Genomic DNA, 23,205 nt, shown 5'->3' with positions numbered 1-23,205 from the left:
TATTTATATAAAATTTTCTTAGTAAGGTTCTATTTGGAATTTGGACTGAATTAAGTCAACTTAGTTTAGTCTTAATTTTAAACAGAATCTAATATCAAAACATCCAACTCTCAAATTATTAAATTTATCTGAACTCGAAACTCTTTTTATCCTTGGAAAGTTTTTTATAGTTAGAATTCATAACCTTTTTTCAATTGAACATAAAAATATATAAACTTATCATAATTTTTAAACACATTTTAAATAGGTCATATAAAACTCACTCTACCATCTGATCAACTCATTACTATTTATAAAAATTTTATTTATTTTAACTCGTCTCAACATATAAACGGGCCTAAGTATTAAAAAAATTGTGTTCGACACTGAAATTTCTCAGCAGTTTACGACATTACTTTATTAAAAATTTAAAGCCTGCTTTGTCCTGGAAGGTTCCCATAACGACCTCCTGCTCCACATAATTATGTGGAAACTGTGGAGGAATTGGCATTGAATTTCCCCTCCTTTTCCTGAAGGAATTAGGCACTTCAGTCTTTTACTGATCTATAAATACTTGGAATTAGCCCTATTTAAGCCCCACAGTTAACCTAGACGACCTTGTCTCCCTGTCTGTCTACTTACCATGGAAAAGACAGCTGCCAATACCATCTCATTCGTTGGCATTCTCTCAATTCTTGTAATACTCAACTGGGTCCTCCTAGGACTCAAAGAATTGTACTCAAGTTTTCGGATTGTACTCCAAACTTTCATAGACTTGCTTCGCCATGCATGTAGGGCGGTTTATGCAGAAGCTCAAATTCAGAGTCTTGGCAGTGATGAAAATTTGAAGGATGAGAAGCCATCCAGAGAAGAGGAAATGATGCTGGCAACTGAGAAAGTTGAGGAGAAAAAGCTGTCTATTGGAGAAGTGAAAATGATGATGGAGAAAATGGTAAAAAATCATGAAGAAATGCTGGTTTCAGATGAGATTGCAGGCCTCTTCGAGGAGGTGGAACCAAGCCCTGAGGAAGTGAAACAAGCGTTTGATATGTTTGATGAGAACAATGACGGATTCATTGATGCATGGGAGTTGGGGAAAGTTCTCTACACACTGGGGCTTGTGGAGCCTTTGGAAGCAGAATGCCAGAGCATGATCAGAGTCTTTGACGACAATGGAGATGGGCGGATAGATTTCAATGAATTTGTGAAACTTGTGGAGCACAGCTTCAACTAGCTCGAGAAGAGGCGGGAATTCTAATCTTTCATATTTGAAGCGGAAATCTAAAATGCAGGAAATGAGAGTGAAATAAGTGTGACACATCACACAACCAACAAGCTTTTGGAACAGAAACAACCACAGCATATCTTGATATATCTGGATAAGAAGCATGTTTCATTTTTGTTTTTAATTAGCTTTATTTATCCAATGGAGCAATTCGTCAAAGAACTTGTAAACACCATTAGATTCGTAGCAAAAACTCTCTCTCTCTCTCTCTCTCTCTCTCTCTCTCTCTCTCTCTCTCTCTCAAACCAAATGTTTCCAAAGAGATCATGAGCAATATTTCGGAAACCCTTGTAATGATCAATTTCTATTTTTTTTTTTTTTTTTTTGGTGCCGTCTCGAAAAAGAGAACTTCGAACTCAAAGCCATTGTTCATTTAAGAAAAACTAATCTTCAAACCCACAGTGCCGATTGTATCCACAAGTCAGTAATGTTCAAACACATCGTTGGAATCTGACCTTTGTCGCCTTTGCCGATTTGGATTTCTGATCAATCATTATTTATTCTTTTCATCTCCAAGTTATCAAATGGCGAGGAAATGGAGAACACACAAGCCCAAGGAAAATCTCTGCATCGAAACACACACACACACACACACACTCTCTCTCTCTCTCTCCCCATTCCATCTTCATTCTCTCACTCTATCAAACCCAAAACATAATTTCTCCTTCCTTTACAGGCTTGTTGGGCACTGAATTCTCGGCAACGAAGATAATCGGGGTAGGCGACCTAAGCAGTTGCTAAGTTTCCAACACATGAGAGGCCCCCAAAATAAATAAAAATGGACGCTGACCATTTAAAAAAAAAAAAGTGGAAGAAGAAGAAGAAAGTGTCGCAACCAATACTGATGAGCTGAAGGATCTTCGCCTCAAAATGAAAAGAATAATGCTTGGGCACCGAGCATCTCACCGAGCATCTAATTGATTTGTTTTTAGAGTAATGCTGGAGAGAAATCATTATAGCAGTGTACATTTTACATTCATTGCATGGCTGTTTTTAGTTGATTGTTCTTAATATTCACTTAGGGAGATGTGTAGTCTAAATGATATCACATCATATATACAACATGAATACTCTCAATAATAACTTCTATCTATATTTATTCTTGTTTTTATTTATTTTTACTTAACTGTGGAAGTATTTTTATTAAATTTATGATTTTTATTTTATCTTTTAAAATGTTTAAAAGATTTAAAAATATATTTTTTTTAAAAAAAGAAAGTTGGCTGCTCTGTGTGATCCTCGTAGCTATTAGCAGCTTCCGAGAAAGAAGCGCTGGCCTACAATTTGTGGCGAATCTTATTTTCGGATCGTGTTTGTATCTTATTAAATCATCAACATTCGACCATAAAAATCAATTTAAATTTTAACATATCATGATTCGATTACATAAAAGTTAAAATCAATATTTATTAATAACTATAATATCTTAAAAATAATATATCAATATTTTTTAAATTTTAACATATAATAAAACTAATGTTACAAACTATATACAATAACAAAATATGAATATAGGTCTAAAATTATAATCTAAATAAAAACATAGACATACTACGAAATACCAATATTACTACTTAACAATAATAAAATTTTAATTTTGAAATAAATTCTAAACAAGTTAAAATGGATTGATTTTGTATAAGCAGGTTGACCCGTTTATAAGTCATGTCTTAACGGATCAATCCGTTTTGACTTGACCCAAACCTTTAACGTCAAACTCAAATATATTAATTTTGTGTCGTGTTCGTGTTGAATTAATGGGTTGTGTCACATATTATCACCCTAAATCTAGCCCACACATTTTATACAAACAAAAAGGAATTATGTACAGAACATGATCTGCCTAAAGGAACATCCTCAATGAATTAGTCAAAACTAAATGACATTTTTTATGAATGTAAGATGAATTTAACTTTTGACTATTCTATTCACATAAATCTTCATATTAGAACAGTTATTTTTTCATTATATAATAATAAAATAATATAAAATAAGTCTCCACAAAATACATCCACAAAATCAACACAAAAGGGTCTACTACATAGTGGCTGCCCAGTCACATTGTGCAAATGTCAAACTTCAGTTTCACTTCATTCCCCAAAATTTTTTTTCTTAGTGCAAATGTAACGTCTTTTTTGTTTTTAATCTGGAATTCATTCCTGTGGGAAGCCAATCGACCCTCGTTCAAGAAAACATAAGACAACAACAAATTGGTTCAGGTGAATTCGGCTTTCTTCACTTTCCGGAAACCAAACCAACAATAAACATAAGTAAATATAACTTTCTCTGCAATTTCTTCTGTTGTCCTTTATTTTAGCAGATTCCAGATAAGAAAATACAAAGATATATTACATGAGTAGAGCCTAAGGAAGTAGGTACCTGGAGATTGTTTTTTGAGAGGAAAGTCGAAGAAGGCAGTTGTGAGAAAGAAAAAGATAGAGAAATAAATGATAAAAAATATATTTGATTTATCTATAGTAACCTTCAAATTTATAAAATATTTTGAAAACTACTATAGCTAAATTCCAATTATGATATTTTGGGGTCTAATAACTATATATATATATACATATATGATGGATTTAACTTTTAGCTAATCCATTGAAGATGCTCTGAAATTATCTCAAATAGAAATATGTTGCTCTGAAATAAGCTATTGTGATTGATTATATGCACGTACATATATTCTATACTTAGTATTTTTCTTGAATATATCGTAGAAAATTCGAAGCTAGCTAGGTTAAATGAGTTTTTCATTTTATCAACTTATGATCCACTCTGTCATAAGAAATATTAAACCAGTTTAGCCATTTCATCTATTGAAAGTAAAACAAATATATTTTTAATACAAAATATTATTCTTTAAGGCTTCAATTTATATATATTGGGCTGTCCCCAAAAAAAAAAATGATCGCGAAGCTCGATATCTCTTTAGTGACTGCCATGATTAAAACTCTATTCATACCGAAAGGGTTAGATTTAGGGTCCTCGCGATTCCATTATTGTTTTCTGTAGTTGAGTTTGATGAAATGGGTTAAATGTGTTGGATAGGGAAGACTTTCAAGAAGATTGCCTATTTTTCTTGAACCTTGTTGAAAAAATAGGTTTTTCTATCTTCAAAACATATGCAATTCTTGTAATGGTAGTCTTCAATAGTATAATGAAATGGGAGGAATTTCCTTGTGAAACTCATGGCCGAGTGCCTGAGCTATAAAAAAACCAAAGAAATATTTAAATAGTTCTTCTATATGCAATCGGGGGTGAGGAACCGTTGGGGAATCAGTTGACGTCAGCCGATATATTATTAAAAAAAAAAAAAGAGTACAAAACACAATACGGAGGAAAAATACAAAACACAATACGAAAGAAGTAAAATGCTAAAAAAAGATTGAGAGAGTGCCTAATCTTCCGTCGTCGTGAACAAATTTGAGAAAAGTCTATCTCACGGGAGTGAAGATAGAGTATTGTATTGCTTATATACCAGTTACAAGGAGCTCATCAATAGCTCTGTACAATAGGCAAGAAATATAAGGTAAGAAATGTGAATGTACATCTAGATTTTTCTAACATACACAATAGTCTTAAACATATACAATTGACTTTCCAACTATGGTGAAACCATTCTATCAAGGAGGATCCGTAGGAGGATATGTTGATGATTTCCTCTCATCATCTGGCTAATTTTGTGCTGATATGTTATCACTCCCCCTCAAACATGGTCGTGGATCTGGGCAAAGGCCAAGTTTGATACGCAAAGTCTGGAAAAGTGGTTTGGGCAGCGGTTTGGTGAAGATGTCAACCATTTGGTTGGGTGAAGTGACAAACCGAGTCTCCAAAGATCCAAGAGCAACACGCTCAGGAATATAGTGGTAATCAAGCTCGATTTGCTTTGTTCGACCATGCCATACAAAGTTAACGGTCATGTACAATGCACTGAGATTGTCACAATGGAGACCAAGAGTTGTATGCAGAGGGACACCAAGATTGCGTAGTAGGAAAGAAAGCCACGTGAGCTCAGCGACAGTGGTAGCCATGGAGCGATACTCCGATTCAGTGCTTGATCGTACTACCGTAGCTTGTTTCTTAGCACTCCAAGAAACACAATTACTCCCTAGGAAGGTGCTAAAACCAGAGGTTGAGTGGCAAGTTAAGGGGCATCCTGCCTGGTCGGCGTCTGAGTAGGCATAGAGATCAAGTGTGCTTGTAACAAGGATGCGCATGCCATAGTGAGCAGTGCCCTGAATGTATCAAAGTATTCGTTTAACAAGCTGAAAATGAGCAATGGTTGGGGCTTGCATGAACTTACATGCATAGTTAATGCTGTAGGAGAGATCAGGTCGAGTGAATGTCAAATATTGCAAGCCACCCACTAAGCTACGGTACATTGTTAGATCAGAAAACAGGGCTTCAGTAGTTGATTTGAGACGTCCTTTAGAAGGCATTGGAGTAGCAATTGGCTTACAATCAGCCATGTCTGCACGTTTGAGGAGATCCTAAGCATGCCGATGCTGAGATAAGAACATATCACTTTCGAACTTGTGGACTTCAATGCCAAGAAAGTGATGAAGTTGTCCAAGATCCTTAATGGAGAATTGCTGAGCCAACCGAGAGATGAAGTCATTAATCTTCTGATTATTATCTCCTGTAATCACTATATCATTGACATATAAAAGAAGAATTAAAATGCTAGAAGATGATTGGCAGATAAACAAACTGGGGTCTATAGTGCTATAGAAAAAACCCATTTGAAGGAGAAAATCACTCAGTCGATCAAACCAGGCCTTTGGAGCCGGCTTAAGACCATAAAGTGCTCGACTGAGTTGACATACATGGGAGGGACACTGTGGGTCAACGTATCCTTAAGGTTGTTTCGTGTACACAGGGGCATCTCCATCAAAGTAGCTTCATGCTCCGGCGAATAGTCAAAAGGGACTCAGGGATAGAAACCCTACCTTCACCAAGGTTGAAGACGCCCCCACCCTGTGAGCCTGTACCTGCCCCCCAGGGGATGGAAACCGCTCGCCCCCGACTGCGCATTCGTCTCTCTCTAGGGAGGGAATCATCTCGAGATTGACTTCAGGGGGAGGGACAACAATCTTGGACTCTCTTGAGGGGCGTTCCAATTGGGCCTCGTAGAAATGCAGTGCCAACATCTTGTCAGTCGAAGTGAGGACCTCGGCCTTCCCTACGTTTCTTGCTACGGTAAGAGAAGAAACGGCCCGAGAAATTAGGGGGTGATAAATGTTATTTTTATGTGATTTTTATTACTCTTTTATTTATGAAAAGTGTCATTTTCCCTTCAATACTATTGATTTTATTTTATTTCTACATATTTTTATTTATTTTCTTAAATTTGAAGGAATGAGAAGATTTAGTACAAAATGAGAGCATGTTGGTATAAAAGAAGAGACTATATATCCGGACCAATGAGAGGCAGCTAGATCTGAAAAGAGCCTATGAGATTTGGGCGAGGAGCCTTGCCCCGTGGGCAGCAAAGAAATTTCTCTAGCCCAAAGGCGAGAAGACTTACCTCTCGGTAGATGAGGAAACTCGCAACCAAAATATGCGACTAGAAGGCGCGAAAACTTGGTAACAAGGCTCTAGGCAGTTAGATTGAGCAACTAGTCTAAATAACCAACTTAAAAGACCAGTCTAAACGACATTGTGGGTAACAACTAGAAAATGCGAGAGGAGCCTTTCCACTCGGTAGGCGAGGAGAGGGTAGTGCGGTCTTTGTAACCTCCACGCTCGTTCATTAGTGATCTCCACGCACGTTCATTAGTGACCTTCAAGCCCATTCATTTGTGACCTTCCCGCCAATTATATTCAGCGCACACGACATCTACCCAGTGGGACTCTTCTCTGTTCCGTAATCAATCTATTGACACCCAAGTCCTCCCGAACTCCGCAATTCAAGCCTTATATCACTGATTCTTCCATTTTAGATAATTTTGATATTTTTGGGATAATTTCCTTTTATGTTAACATCTATCTTGAGAAACTTTTTTTCAGATGTTTAGGCGAGATTTTAGCCACAGTTATCTTGTTTTCAGATTTGAAATTTGACATCTATTTAATCTCGTCTTGTGGGATGAATAAGGAGTCTCGGTTCATAATCTTAGTTTTAGTTTTGAGTTTTAGAGAGTCTGAGTTTAGGTTTTGATAGTTCAGAGTTATGATTTGAGTTTCTTTCAAAGAGGCGGATCTGGGGGAGCAGAGGCGAGAGCCGCATGTTTCATCAACTGACTCCAATGAAGAACACCAGTTTTATTCTTTTTCTTTTTAATTTCATTATGAACTAATTTTATTTTCTAAAGCTTTGATGTAGCCTAGCATTGAACACAGTTTATATTTCAAGTCATTTTATTTTCAATATTTTCATGATTGAGTGTCTATTCCTTGTTCTTAATGCTTACAATTTTCTAGCTAACTATTGTTCAATCTTTTGGATTGCAATGAGACCAAGAGGTGATTTGTGATTAAAGCTCTAGGATTAAACACCATATATTTAGCGAAAGCATATATGCTTTACTGCGACTAGTGTGATTTCAAGAAAAATCCAAAAAACTTAATGAGTCTCTAATTAATTAAATTCAAATAGAGATATGGAGTTATTAGTTTGAGATATTTTTGGTATTGTTCGAGAGAAAATATTGAATAGTTAAGAAATTTTTATCATCAACTTGGGATAATTGAGATTCTATAATAAGGAAGAATAAATTGTGTGGGATTTGCTAGGTGAAATCAAATACTCTAGATCTATTTTTATTATTTTTAAAATCTTAATTTTAATGTTCTTGTCTTCAGTTTAATTTAGATAAACCATTCTTCAAATTTCAATTTCCCAAATAGTAATTAATTTAGTCAATTTCAATATTTAATAGCATAATTATTCCATGTGAGTTCGATAACTGTTTTCTTTAAAACACTTTACTACTTGTTACGATTCTATGCACTTGTAGATTATATTTTATGCGAACATGGGGGATCATGCGCCTATGGGTTTTGTCCACCTCAGTAATAAACCGAACCCTTCAGGACTCATCAGCGACTGCGGAACCACTTGGAGGGGTGGCGGGAAGCGTAGTCTTGGAAGCAAGAGACGGTGGGGTAATCGTAGCAACCCCTATAGTAGCCGAAGACGATCTCAGCAGATGAACAACCATGGGGATGGATGATTGCCCAAATGGGGGTGGTGGAGCGAAGTCGAAACTAATGTCCCCAGGCTCCTCAACCCAAGACTTTTCCCCTTTCCCTCCAACGACTGGCTTAGAGGCCTCTTTCTCCCCAAAAAGGCAGTGGGTCGCATGGGGATGCGAATGTCATCAAAACGAGCGTGCGCCAGGGGGGCTAGATATCGCCTTACGCTAGCCTTCTCCTACAAAGCCTCCGAGTAAACATCCTTTGGCTTGATCTGGTTATATTGCTGCTCCAAGCTAACCTCCATCTGCCCTTGACGCTACCGAAAACTACAAGTATTACCCTTCTCCTTCAGGATGTTATGGGTCAGAAGGAACTCCCTAGTAGTGAGATCTGGGTGCTTTGGGCTAACCTCCTCCAATGCCCAGAGCCAAACTACACAACAACATGTTAGAATCCTCCAGGTGTTAGGGTGGAGCTACACGAGAGCCAAGCGAAAGAAGTCCAACATGTCACGAACCGTATGGCAGAAGGGAAGTCGTAGTCCACTGGTAAACATGCCAGGGTACAATGCCACCCTTAAAGCATAACCCTCGGAGTCGATGACCTCCTCATGAACAGCAGGAACCTTGAAGGTTATGGAGTCTGGGACTCTAAAAGAAGCCTTTAGCAACCTCAAAAATGCAGGAGTTGCGTCCAACCTCCAGTTATACCTGTCGAAATGCTGGGAGTTCGTATGAACTTTTGGGGGGTCCAACCCCTAGGGGTTTTGAAGGATTCTGGGGGGTTGGCAGAGCTTGAGCCCTATAGAGCTACATGAGAAGTATTATTGGGTGCCATGGAGACAAAGGACAGAGATGAGATACAAAGCAAGAAAAAGAGGAAGAATGAAGCAATGAGGCAGGAGAGTAAGAGGACAAGTTTGAAAACTCGGAAGGAGAATGAATGCAAATGGACTTAAAAGGGAAGAACTTGGGTTTAAATAGTCACATGTGACGTTTGGAGTTCCCTAAGTCGCGAACCACCACACGCCATAAAGAAAGGAGCCAATAGACACAAATCCTACAATACGCGCTGCACAAAGCGATGAGGGAGGGAAATCGTCAACTGTCGCCTAGAAAAGGGAAGTTGAATAGGCTCACTCAATAGCCCATCAATCTGTCAGAGACGTGCCAACAAAATGTCCCCAAAAATAAAGGAATTCCCACCAAACACATTTAATAAGAATTGACAGGGTAACTGGAATGAATTTTCTTCGCCCAGCCCATTGGGTCGGGCCTAGGTCAGATTCTAAAGCCCCCTTTCGGGCTAAAGTTCTCTCTTTATAACTGCCTGGCAATTGGCAAAAAGGGCACAACCCACGAACCATGCTAGTAGAAAGGGAATGTATCGTGCAGGAAACAGGTGAAAGGACATACGGGACATGCAGACCTTGACATCCCTGTGACACCTAGCATTAAAAGATCTATGCCGACAAGTGAACGGGAAGCACAAACAACCCTTCATTTTCTGATGATGGGCATGAAAAGGGGCTACACCTATCATCTATCGTTGAGGCATCACCCTGGGAGCCACACCACATTAATAGCACCATCCCAGACTCCACGTCGCATTTTAAAGGCCCTGACTGGGGCTACTGTAGGGGTGACGTGAACCCCCCGACATAGGGGACGAAGTGTTCCTAGAAATCTCATATAAAAACCGTGCCCTAGGTACGAAGAACTATCTCGTACGAAGAACTATCTATGAACTCAATTATTCTCTAACAATTCCCTAAGGCGATATACTGACTCTGGCATCAGAAGTTCTCCAGACCACCATCGAGCCACCCATTCATCTCTGTATCTGCAGGAAGGAAGACCTTGATCTAGGTTGCCAGAACCTTGTCCAGGCATACGAAACACGACGTTAACATTCATCTTAAAAAAATTGATTTTTGTAATTGTTGCGCATGTATTTTTTGGTTAGTTAGAATGAAGAATTGCCGCGCTTGTTTTAAATGGGTTTTTTTAATATCAAGTTTATAATATAACTTCTATAAAACTATTTGTGAAGCTAGCATTTCTTGACTTATTACGTACGAATGCATAAATTTTAGTTTTTGTTTAGATCTCTATCTTGTATTTTAACTGTACATCTCTTCTCAAATTCGCTTAGTTTATTTACTTGTTTATTACGGTTACAACTACTCTATAATTTTCAATATAATATTATCATTTTTAAGATTTATTTTAATTTTTTAAAATTGGAATAAAAAGAAATTTAAGAGTGCTTGCTGCTAGGGTACCGCACAGACCGCTGGAGTGCCCCTTAAGCAAAATTCATTTTTTTTTTAATTTTTTTCATTTTTGTCATACATATCTTTTTAATATTTTTAAATATTTTTTTAAAAAAAATAAAAAAATACTAATATACTAATAGTCACTTTCTTAATTAATAAATAAAAAAATATAAAATAAAAATTAAATACATAAACAGTTAAAATGAGAATAAAATGAGACGATATAATAATATTATTTAAATTATAATATTATATTAAAAAATTATAAAAAGAATTACAAAAAATTTTAAAAACATCACAAAAGTATAGCAGTGACTTTGTTCTGGAAGATGCCTTGCGTCCATAGTTTTTGGGCAAACCAGGCTTCCAGAAATCGAAACCGATGGGCATCATACCTATCCATCTTTATGAAGGACATAGAAAGCTGCAACCAAACCCGTGGGCTATGACCTCTGCACACTTTATTCATTTATGTCAGAATCATAACTTATTCAACCATATCCCATGAACACAATATATTCTCAAGCGGTTTTCTGTGAAACGAACTCACGTGCATGAACTATACACCTTCATTTCATTATCTAAATCCTCCTATGTTCTAAGACTGTGTTTGGAAGCTTAAAAGATGTTTTAGAAATGAGATAAAGATGATAAATTTGTAAGTAATAGTGAAATTACTTATAAATAGTAGTAAAATAGTTAAATTATGATGTTTTATGGGTTTTGAAAGACGAGAGAAAAAAAATTGAATAAAAATATTATAAAGTTACAATATTATTTTTGTTTTAGAATTTGAAAATGTTGAATTATTTTTTATGTTTTGTTTGAAAATTTGAAAAAGTTGTAGTGATTAGGAAATGATTAGGTGGAAAAATTAAAAATTTGAAATTGAAAAGTGTATATTTGAATAATATTTAGATGTTAATATGTGATGAAATGAGATAAGATGATATGGATGAGATGAGATGAGATAGAATAGTACAAATTGAATACGGATGGTAGTAGTTTGGAAAACCCGGGCACTTGTGGCATTGGTGGGGTTATTCAAAAGAGTTCCGCTTTTGAGCGGTCCAGCTGCTATTGAGGGATAAATAGCCACTAATTGTATTTTGCCACATCAGCAATTGTTGAGACTTTACAATAAACTCATCAGACTAGATTTTCTCTTATATATAAAACCTCACCCCTTCAAAACTTTCTCAACCCGCAATATCTCGCATGATCTCCATCTTATCCTCAACGCCACCTCTACTTTGGACTTCTCTCGTCATTTCCTTCGTTTTTTTTCCGTCACCATCCCCCATCTGGAGTAGCCCGTATCCCGTACTTCCTCTAACTCTTCCTCTCCTTCTTCTAATTTGAAGTTGAATCACCACCACCAGCAGTAGCGAATCAAGTGTCCTACCAGCCACGTCCAATCGCAAGAATCCTCTAAGTTCAGTCACAAAAGGCCAAAACGGAGTACCAAATTAGCCCCTTCCGTTGCTTACGCCACCATTGTCTCCTCCCCAATGTCGTGAACTAGCCCGAAACAGAGCAAGTTTCTTTGCTCCTCAACGATCAACCACTATATTCAACCTAACTCAAGCCGCTGTGAGCAACAACAAGGAGTAAGAAAGTTGTTAATACACATCCTTTAAACACTATGGCAGTCTGTTTCATCCATTTTTCATGGTGGTTGTGGTCTGAGAAAGAGAAAAGACAGGTCTCAAATGGTTCTGGGAGAGAGAGAGAGAGAGAGGGAGGGCCACGAGTGAGAGGGGAGGTTCTGGTCTTGGGAGAGGGTGGTCTTTTGTTTACGTATAAAGGGAGCTCTCGAGATTTCTGGGAGGGAGGAGAGAGAAAGGCTTTTTGTTTTTTTATCATCTGTTGTGTAGACACATGAGAGTTAATATGGAAAGCCTACTTAACACTCATTTATTGAAGGGCTGTTATTTGGAAGATAGCAGACCAACCGGCCATAAGTTATTCTTTATTCGAAATGACTCAAGTCGACTTATCCAGGCTTATGCCTCTCATATTGGTTTCGGTTCTAATAACAAAGCGGAACTTCTGGCGCTCCTTCAAGGTTTGAGAATTTGTAAATCATTACATATTTATAATGTGATAGTAGAAATATATTCAATGGTGGTTATTTATTGATGGAATTGAGGGGCGATGTGGTGTGTGGTACCTAGAGGATTTTTGGGAGGAACTTGTTGGATTGTCTCGTACTATTCATTACCGTGTTCAACATGTGTTTCGTGGAGGAAATATGGTGGCGGATTGGTTAGCTAAGGAAGGGGCCTCAGGCGCCGAGTTGGTTTTTTCTAATAATTGCGATATGCCTCGGATTCTTAGAGGATTGTTCTGCTTGGATTTCTTAATCCTCCCATCTTTAAGATGCTAGTTTTGTTTGGTTTTTGTGGTTTTGCTTTCTTTTTCATTCCATAGGATTGTTATAGAATGTTTTCTTGGTTGCGGTCTTGTTGGGTTTTCCCATGGGCCTTGTTTGTTACCACGGTATTCTTTCACCATAAGTGATGTCTTTATTAATAAATTCGGGAGAGGGTCACTATTGGACATGTGACTTCCAGCTCTTATAAATAAATAAATAAAAAGAAAAAAAAAAAGAGAGAGATGAGATAGGATGAGATAAAACCATTTCAACATCATCCAAATATCTCCTAAAATAAAATAAGATGAGATGAGATTAGGCCTCGTTTGTTTTCACAAAGAAGATGATATGAAATGAGTTGAGATAAAAATTGAAAGTTGAATAAAATATTGTTAGAATATATTTTTTTAATATTATTTTTGTTTTGAGATTTAAAAAAGTTGAATTGTTTATTTTATTTTGTATAGATATTTAAAAAGTTGTAATGATTAAAAGAGATGAGAATGGTTATAAAAACAAACGAGATAATGACTATCTAAAACTACTTCACAACTACTCAAAAATAGTTCACTACTATTTATAAACTATTTACCATAATTTTACTACAATTTATAAATTATTTTACTATTATTCACAGATGATTTGAAATATTCATACCATCCAAACGTGTTTCTAGCACCAAATCCAACCGTCTATTGGGCCTCCTTTGGATGTTGAGAAGATGAGCTTCTCAAGTATCACTAAAAAACAAACACTTTTTAAATTTTTTCATGTAATTATTAACTAATTATTATAATTTTTTTAAACTTTTAAGTAAAATACAAAAAATAATTTAATTTTTTTTAATTCTAAAATAAAACTTATATGAAAAAATTATATTTTAATATATTTTAATTTTATAGTATTTTTATTCAAATTTTTTTCTCTCATTTCTCATACATCCAAATGAGACCTAACTATTTTAACCATTTTAAAATTTTAAAATGTGCTGTTGCTGTTTTTTTATTTTTAATTATTTATAAATATGATATATTTTAAATGATTTAATGTATCAATCACTTATAGAAATTATGTAAATTGTGTCAATATTTTTTTATTTCTAGTTATATTTTACGAAAAAATCTACAATCAATAACTTATTTTCCTAATATTTTGGGTTATATTTATTTTATTTTTATTTTTTATTAAATTACTACCTGACATTTCATAGTTTATTTTTATTGTTTATTTTTATTAAGAAGTTAAGAACTGGGACCTCGTCCACGCATTGCTGAGGCAAAACACAGTCAGCTCCGCGGTTTCGTGGGACAATATGTCTGACCCGACACTGCTCAAATTCGGTATCAATTATCTAGAAGAAAAAAATTTGAGAATTCAGTTTTAGAAACTGGATAAAGTATTTATCAAAAAAAATAAAGAAAAAAAAACTGGATAAAGTAATATCCAAATCGCAAAGATCGCGGTGCTTTTCCTTTTGATCTCACTTCTTCCACTGCCTCCCTAGAACCTTTGAGAGAACAAACAAATTCTCTCTCTCTCTCTCTCTCCAAACCACGGAAACTAGTCAAAAAGAGCGGATTTCCTGTCAAATCGAGCGCTTTTTGGTTGAAAATTAGAAGTGGGCATTGCTTGGGTTTCTGTTTGGAGGATCTCCGAGGCTTTTCTGCCGAACTTTACATGCCCCCTACTTCTGATTCCAATAACTGGTGCTTCATCCAAAAACTGAAGTGGTTTTGGTTGTTTTGTGATGTAAGCCCCCCAAAGTACTCCGATTTACATTCTTACGATGGCTTGGTCGATGAAGAGCTTCCTTTACTCAGATGGGTTGAATTTGAATGAAACTATTCTTCGCTCAAAATCCAGAAGCGTTTGTGGGTTTTATCCCCCTTTTGGTGTTTCACCCTCGAGAGACTCAAAACCAAGAGCTTTACCAGTTTTGGGGTATGATTTTATGGGAAAGCCCTTACTTGTCTCAGATCAAAAGGGTCATAGACGCTGGAGTCCCAAATCCTCGAGCAATTTCTCTATTCATGTATGTAAATATTTATCTTGCCTTTTGGGGATTTTATATTTTGAAGAAATTTGTGTTTTTTATTGCGTTTCTAGAACTGATGCTCTGATTTCTGGCACAAGCATCAATCTGCGTAAGCCGAAATATGAGATGGTGGGAGAAGACTCCTAAACCCAACATGGTGGAGATTCAATCGGCGCAAGAACTTGTGGATTCGCTGCTTAATGCTGGTGATAGGTTGGTCATCGTCGACTTCTATTCACCTGGTTGTGGAGGCTGCAAAGCTCTCCATCCCAAGGTATATTTGATTTCTGAATGGTATTCAGAAATTTTCATCTGTTTTTTTCATTAAATTGTCCCATCACAAAGTTTTATCGAATTAATTTGGTTATTAAACCATAAATTCGGATTCTTGTTTTTTCAGATCTGTCAGCTGGCTGAGTTGAACCCTAATGCGATTTTTCTTAAAGTTAACTATGAGGATCTCAAACCCATGTGCCACGGTCTCCACATTCATGTCCTTCCATTCTTTAGGTTCTATAGAGGTGCAGATGGCCGTCTATGCAGCTTCAGCTGCACCAATGCCACAGTAAGTTCGACTTCTCATAACTTTTAAAGGGGTATTTGTATTCCATAATCCAAGCCTAAATTTCTGGCATTACAGATCAAGAAATTCAAAGATGCATTGGCAAAGCATGGGACTGAACGATGTAGTCTTGGGCCAACAAAAGGTTTAGATGACTCTGAGCTAATGAATTTAGCATCCATTGGTGAAGTTTCAGTACACTCACCATTGCCATCCACCAAGGAAGGATGTTTGGAGAATTTGGTTGTGGAAAGCATAGAATTCTCTGGTGTTATGAAAAAAAGAGGCAATATGGAAACCAGAAAGGAGATGCTTTGTTGAAGCTATCTATCAAGGATAAAGATTATTAGAGATTGGTTTTGGGGTGAAGAAGCTCCATGTTTTTTGAAATGGTGCTCATCTCATTTTTACTTGTGTATATATATATATATATATATTGTTGAGTTTTCCATAAGCGGGCTTCTGGGTTTTTTGAATTGAGCCCTGCCAGTTTGGTTAATCTGTTATTGGATTGGATATTGTGATCTGCTATAGAGTTCGTGCAGATCCAGCTTGATTAATATTTAAATCTCAGTTATGGTTTCTCCTTGTATACATGTTCTATATATCCACAGCTGCTTGTAAGACCATGAACCCATCAAAATTTAATTGGTCCAATTCTCAAGCTCAAACCAAGCAAATTCAAGCAAATTGTATTTTTAGGTCTTGTTTCTTTTTTGAGATGAGAGGAATTGAGATAATTGAATAAAATATTATTAGATCATATATTTTTAATATTATTTTTATTTTAGAATTTAAAAAAGTTGAATTGTTTATTTTATTTTATGTGAAAATTTAAAAAAATTGTAATGATTAGATAATATGAGATGAAAAATTTTGTAAAAGTAAACAACGCCTTAGTTCCAAGCGCCATGGCCTTAGTTCCAAGTACCAAAGAAACTTCATGTTTTTTAGTTATTGGATAGGAATGTGCATTGCTTTTAGATAGGAGCAGTGCTACTCGGGCGGATGAGCACTACTCTACCGTCCGAGTAGCACCGCTCGATGTTACAACTAATTATTAAAGTAATTTTTTTTTATTTTTTTATTCATATTTTTTAATGTATTTAAATATTTTTAAAACATAAAAAAATACATCAATATATTTAAAATAATTTTCTCCATCATTCAGCCAAAAAAAAAGAGAAATCACAGAAGTATGTTTGGGGGACATGAGTAGACTTTCTCTTTAGATAACAAAGGACTCTGAGTTTCTTAAAAATCTCCAAAATTCAACCACTACCACAAAAAGAATAATATAATAAAGATAAATAGAAAGTAAAGATAATTGGGGAAAAAAAAATATTTTATATCTTTGAATCACGACCTCTTCTATAATATGCATCTTAATTAATTTATTAGATTTTGATAATTTATAATCTAGAAATGATTTTTACTATTAAGATTAAACCTTTATATTTTTTTTATTACTATTGAATTTAGCCGTTAGAGCTTAAACAAAAGTTCAGATTGTTTAAAATTTGATATTATAAATGGCAACAAGTTCTGAAAGTTGGCTGGAGCTGCACTTGAACAACGCTCATTAGCATTGTTTCACTCAAATTTATATAAATCTTATAATAGATTATTAAACAATACAACTTGATCGTAAAACTTTATATCTATTATTTTTTATGGTATTATTTTCTATATTTATAATGAGAATATTTAAGATATTTAAAGAGATTAGAGTAAATTATGTTCCTAATACTAAATATGTTATTCAATGTCTTATGCAGGATCTAATCACTATTAATATATAAACTTTATAATGATATTAGCAAAAATTAAAATTTGTTTGTCAAACTTGTAGATAAATTTATAAAATAAAATATTTTATCGAAATGATGCAATTGGACTTTGGAGAGCAAATTCAAACACACTCAATATTAAAGAAACTATTAATGAACATAAGATCCAATTTGATGAAAAGCTCAAACTTGACAGTATTCAAATAAAAATTAAATAAATAAGAGTGCGTTTGGTTACCAAACTCATCTCAACTCATCTTAACTCATCATTACAATTTTTTCAAATCCCAATATAAAATATAATAAACAATTCAATTTTTTCAAATTTCAAAATAATAATAATATTAAAAAATAATATTCTAACAATATTTTATCATCACAACTCAACTCAACTCACTTCAACATCCACACACACCCTAAGTCTTGGTCATCCACTTATCGTTTAAACTCGACTCGTTTATGGAGCATCCTCAAACTGCCACTAAAACTAGATTAAGATCTTCGTACTTAAATAACAAATTACAATGATCAGCCTGGAAAGAGAAATTTTATTTACAGTTCCTACTTGAAGACTATATATACATGCCCTTTATTAAATAAGAAAAAAATATTATTTTAAGAGGAATATTTTTATAATTTTAAAAAATTTTAAAGATAAAAAAAACCTAAACTTGTATTGCAATCTCCAAATAAGAATTGTACGTAGGATTGCTCGCCTGGAAAATGTTTGGTACACAGCAAGAGCATGAAAGTCTTTGTTGAGTTTTCATGAAAAGCTTGTCCCCAAAAATTACGGTAATCGCACAGTAATCAATAAAGGTAAAATTAGTTCGATTCAATTTAATCCGATTTTAAATCAAATTTGAGATCAAACAAATATACACCAGATTTACATTTTCAAAAACCAATTCCGCACTGATTACTCCTAAACTGCTACTATTAATAATTTATCATATAATACAAAACTATTTTATATATAATTATATACAATATAAAAAATTATAATACATACATATATATATATATATATATATGAACCAGTCCAATCCAGTTTTAAAAAAAGAAAAATCGAAATTAGATCGATTTTGACCTTTTTTAGGGAGAATAAAACCAATGCCGGACCGAACCAAACTTGATACTAGACAAAACTCACCGGTTCAATTCGATCCAGTTTACCCATTTTTTTTAACATCACTAATACTCAAACCATTCGATTGTCATCTAGAAGAATATATACCATTTTGTAGTTTGGTTTATTCTGACGTCATTTTAAAGGAGCCAAGAGAGAGACCGGGTGGCGCAATTGTCTAAACTTTAAGCAGTTCTCAAGAATGAAGAAGGCAAAGTAATGAAAGTAATTATGGCTCTACCTCCAATCCCACATTCATCAACTTCTAAAGATATATATGATACATTCATTTAAAAGTAGTTGGTAAGGATCATGCGTGCTTCATTTGATGAGAAGGTAGCTATACTTAAAAGAGAAATGTTATATCTACAAAAAGATCCGATAAAATTAAACTCACAAATTGACATAAATTCATACATTAAACTAATTTATAACAAAGATAACTTTATAATTTAACATACCAAAACTAACCACGTTACTTTATAAATTTACTTTCATAATTTCTGATAAAACATTTCTCACAATTGATAGCTCGACGTTTAACCTATTAGATTCTAATGTCTGGCACCTTTTAAAAAAAATAAGATTATGATTTTTAATACCCATATAGTACTTTTTTCCAGTTAAAATTTAACTAGAAATGGCATTTTTTAGATATTTTACATAATCTCTAGTTACCATATATCTCAGGTTGGATTATGTATAACTTTGGATAAACTATTAAAGTAATATTTTTTTAATTTTTTTTTGTAATTTCTTTATTTTACCATAAAAATGAAGAACCCACAATGCATGCAAAACAATGTGACACGAACAATTAACAAGCACACAAACATAAACAATTATTCACAAACACATTTTTATGGCACCACTAACTAAAGTTAATTCAAGAACCCAGCAATGCTTACAAAACAACGAGGTTTGAAAAACATATACAAAAAGTTTTCACCATCTTCAATTGAAGATGATGATTCTTCATAGAAAATACGTTGTTAAATCGATTTGCATACTTGCCCTGCTTCATGCATAGTACAGTAATTAGTCATTTGTTTTTTGTGTTTTCTAATTGTTTATATACAGATAGAACAACTCTATTCTAAGACTCTACACGACAGACCTTCATCATCGCATAATATGATTTAGAAGATAAAGTTTAGAATTTAAAATTAGAAGAAGAATATATCCCACCATGCAATATGTAAAAGTGAAACAAAAATTGAAAATAAATGATGTTAAAATGCATTAGACATTTACAATTTAAATAGCAACATAAAACGGGTTCACCGACCAGTCTACACAGACAGTTCTTAAGAATAACTAATATCATGAAACTGTTCTAAAGAAAGCCGAATAAGATCACAAACAACAGATGAATCATAAACAATTGGAGAAACAAGAAAGATCAGAGGATGCTGGAAAAAAATAACAAGATGACCCCAAAAAAGGGGTGTCAAATATAAACAACAAACAACAATTATTGAGGAAAAACAGAACAGTGGAGAGAGGGAGTGAGGTAGGGAATATAAAAACAAAAGAAAATTGCATTGTGTTCTAGAGTAAAGCTTTGCCTCAGAGGTAGTGACAATTAGATATCATCACAATCATATCTGATAATACATGCAATTCAAATACATCATTGGCAAATAGCAGCTTATGGTTGCAGCATACAACACATTCCGAAATACAAAACCCGGCATACAATAGATTTTCATCTGTTCTGTTGTCAATCGCTCAAATTAAGTTCAAGTATAATCAGTTAACACTGGCATTTCATAAAAATTTTAACGCAATCCAAACTATTAAGGTAATTTCACCAGTATGAGATTATACTTAAAAATTTACTTTTTAAAACTATGAGTAATTTTACTCCATTTTATTGAGACTGGAATCTGGCTCTCACCAAACATACGTTCATCAGTTCTACAATAAAAAGGTAAGAAGTCAGGGAAAAAACAGATAATGAAGCGCCTCAGATTAATAAGAACCAATCCCAGCAGTCTCATGGTAATATCAAAATGAGAAAGACATAATCCATTCAAACCACGATTCATAATATGAAAATAGTGCAATGTTGAACACAGAGAACCCCAAAAGTAACATCCCAAGAACATATAGTTCGATTAAAAAATTTCATTCAACTTAAAGACGAAATAAGAACAGAGGTTGGAAAACAAGACACACTGATTATATCTTAAAAAGCACATATGTTAGTGAGTGCAAATACTCTGCATCAGAGAGATTCCCATTAGAACAAGTCATCATCCTCCGAAGGAGTACAGATGTCCCTGTCTGTTTTATCATCACCTGCAGTGCAGTCCATATGCTATCAAATGAATGTGATTTCCAGAACCAAAAAAAAAAAAAAGTGGCGAGCCAACGACTATGCTGAGCATCACATATTCAAGAAAATATAACAAATAACATAACTCAAAAGAAAAAAGAAATAACAAAACAGAGAGAAACTTTGAACTCATAGCAAGAATATTGATAATCTGCCTCGTTGCCGATGAGATTTTGGAAATTGAAAATATTTAAAGTATTTACCGAACTTTGTAGCCAGGCAGGCAAAGCAACTATACCCATGCTAATAATAAAAAAAAAAAACCCATGCCTCAGATATTAGATGAATTTCACAGAGATCAGTCTCAAAGTATATTTAACACCATCATAGGCACAGGCAGATTTCACCAGTCTTTAAAGAAACACGGAACAAAAAGATGAATCGTAGAATTTGACCTAGGGCGTGAGAAATAAAGCTAGGTTTGAGAACACTAGTCCTCGGAAACCAAAAATCCTTTTGAGGAAAGAGTGTTCTAGAGTTAGGGTTTTGGGTTTACAGTGTTTATATAGAGCGACCGAAACGGCAAAACGAAGCCGCTTCGTTCTCTTGCATAAGAAATCACGACCGTTGATTTAAGGAAAAGAAAAACAAATGAAAAAAATATAGGGCTGTATCAGGAAACCATTGTCACTTTATGAAATGGGAGAAGTTTTTTTTTTTTGAAAGTAAAACTCATAAACATACCATTAAATCAAGGATGAAATACGTGAAGGAATATCCTCCAATGTTACAATAAAATCAAAAATGAAAAAAAGTATTTTTTGCTAATAAGTGAGTCATAGAGTTGTCATTTCTCCTAAAAGAAACCTCTCACTTAACAAAATTTTTAATCAACTGCTTTGCTTCACACACAAGCATATTAGCACTATTATAGCCTTCTTTGTCACTTTTGAGAGCATTTATAACTTGCAGTGAGTCCCCCTCAAGAATAACTTGTGTGAGGCCAAGACCCAAACCAAACTTAACTGTTTGTAGTGCTCCATATGCCTCAGCAAGCAAAGGGTCAAGGAATAGATGTTTTCTTGTCTTCATAGTAGCAATAACCTGGCCTTCACTGTCCCTTATTGACACTCCCACTCCAATTATACCTTGTACCTTGTCAACACCACCATTCTAATTCATCTTGAACAAGTTCGAATGAGGGACCTTCCAACCCTATGCTAATGTGCACATCTTACTGGCTCTGAGAGCTTTGTTAGCTTCCTCCTCAGCTAACAAATCAAGAATGGCTGTGGGCTCCTTAATAAGTACATTAGGGTGTGCAAAGTCTTTCTTAAAGATGCAATTGTTCCTTCTCCACTAGATTTTCCTGGCCACAACAGCAAATTCTTGTATAACCTGGCTATCCATGGACCTTAATAGAGCTTCAAGCAATTGCAACATTGACAGATGAGGGAAAGAACATTTCTACAAGCTTTTAGAGCACTAACTCCACACGTCCCTGGCAGACTCACATCTCCATAGCGCATGATCAATATTTTTTTCTTCCATACAACAGATAGGATAGAGGAGGTGTTCCACAACTCTCTTTCTAAATAGATTAGATTGGGTAGGGAGAGCCTTGAGACAAGCTCTCCATAGGAACACCTTATCCCCAGGTTGCACTTTTAGTTGCCATATCTATTGCCACACTTCTTTGAGGGAATTACTACTCAAAGCTTGACCCTTTTCTGCCCAGATCCTTGCAGTTTCCATGTGGTAAGCACTTCTGACTGAAAAAGCCTCCATCTTTTGATCCTTGCCAAATGAATATGTCCCTACTATTAAGACAACTTATATGAGTTTTCAGGATAACTTTTGCTTCTCTTGGCTTAAAGACCTCCTGCACAAGGTTAGAGTTCCACTACTTTGAGACAGGATCAATCAAGTTTTCTACTGTGGCATTACTATCCAACACCTTGATAATGCTTAGAATCCTGCTAGGATTAGAATGTGCAAGCCATTTATCCTTCCAGATGAGGATATCACTTCCAATACCGATCCTCCAATAGGAACCTGCCTCCACAAGGTGCCTAGCTACAAGGAAGCTTCTCCATGCAAAGGATGGTTTAGAGCCTAGTTTTGCCTCCTGAAAAGTGGTTCTTGGGTAGTTCTTTGCCTTTAGCACCTTTGTTGCAAGAGAGTCAGGATGTTGGATCAGCCTCCAACATTGTTTGGCAAGCATTGCTTTGTTGAATACCTCAAAGTCCCTAAAACCTATACCCCCTTCAGATTTTGACTTCCCTATCCATTTCCAAGAGACCCAATGAATCTTATGCTATTGTGTTGACCCTCTCTCTAAAAAAT

The 23,205-nt window shown here is 35.1% G+C and overlaps 2 protein-coding genes, 1 long non-coding RNA gene and 3 other non-coding genes across 6 annotated transcripts; 2 read left to right on the top strand and 4 right to left on the bottom strand.

Moving 5' to 3' along the window:
• The first annotated feature begins 571 nt into the window (after nt 1–571).
• Nucleotides 572–1,647, top strand: LOC121237872 (probable calcium-binding protein CML45). Its single transcript, XM_041134782.1, has one exon. It carries the CDS (start codon nt 623–625, stop codon nt 1,211–1,213), a length of 591 nt encoding a protein of 196 aa, XP_040990716.1. The 5' UTR covers nt 572–622; the 3' UTR covers nt 1,214–1,647.
• Nucleotides 1,648–14,488: 12,841 nt separating this feature from the next.
• LOC121237871 (thioredoxin-like 1-2, chloroplastic) lies at nt 14,489–16,241 on the top strand. The gene is made up of 4 exons (XM_041134781.1): nt 14,489–15,094; nt 15,189–15,371; nt 15,498–15,662; nt 15,738–16,241. Exons 1-4 carry the CDS (start codon nt 14,849–14,851, stop codon nt 15,978–15,980), a joined length of 837 nt encoding a protein of 278 aa, XP_040990715.1. The 5' UTR covers nt 14,489–14,848; the 3' UTR covers nt 15,981–16,241.
• Nucleotides 16,242–20,143: 3,902 nt separating this feature from the next.
• Nucleotides 20,144–20,220, bottom strand: LOC121237979. Its single transcript, XR_005935027.1, has one exon. It is a non-coding gene; the product is annotated as a small nucleolar RNA snoR122 (small nucleolar RNA).
• Nucleotides 20,221–20,583: 363 nt separating this feature from the next.
• On the bottom strand, nt 20,584–21,469 carry LOC121236436. Its single transcript, XR_005934759.1, has 2 exons — nt 21,315–21,469; nt 20,584–20,882 (listed from the first exon to the last, which is right to left on the bottom strand). It is a non-coding gene; the product is annotated as an uncharacterized LOC121236436 (long non-coding RNA).
• LOC121238019 lies at nt 20,803–20,889 on the bottom strand. Its single transcript, XR_005935064.1, has one exon. It is a non-coding gene; the product is annotated as a small nucleolar RNA R44/J54/Z268 family (small nucleolar RNA).
• Nucleotides 21,183–21,256, bottom strand: LOC121238016. Its single transcript, XR_005935061.1, has one exon. It is a non-coding gene; the product is annotated as a small nucleolar RNA Z267 (small nucleolar RNA).
• Nucleotides 21,470–23,205: the final 1,736 nt, after the last annotated feature.

The sequence above is a fragment of the Juglans microcarpa x Juglans regia genome, chromosome 6S (assembly GCF_004785595.1).
Source record: "Juglans microcarpa x Juglans regia isolate MS1-56 chromosome 6S, Jm3101_v1.0, whole genome shotgun sequence".
NCBI classification, from domain to species: Eukaryota; Viridiplantae; Streptophyta; class Magnoliopsida; order Fagales; family Juglandaceae; genus Juglans; species Juglans microcarpa x Juglans regia.
This window is presented reverse-complemented; position numbering and strand designations above follow the sequence as displayed.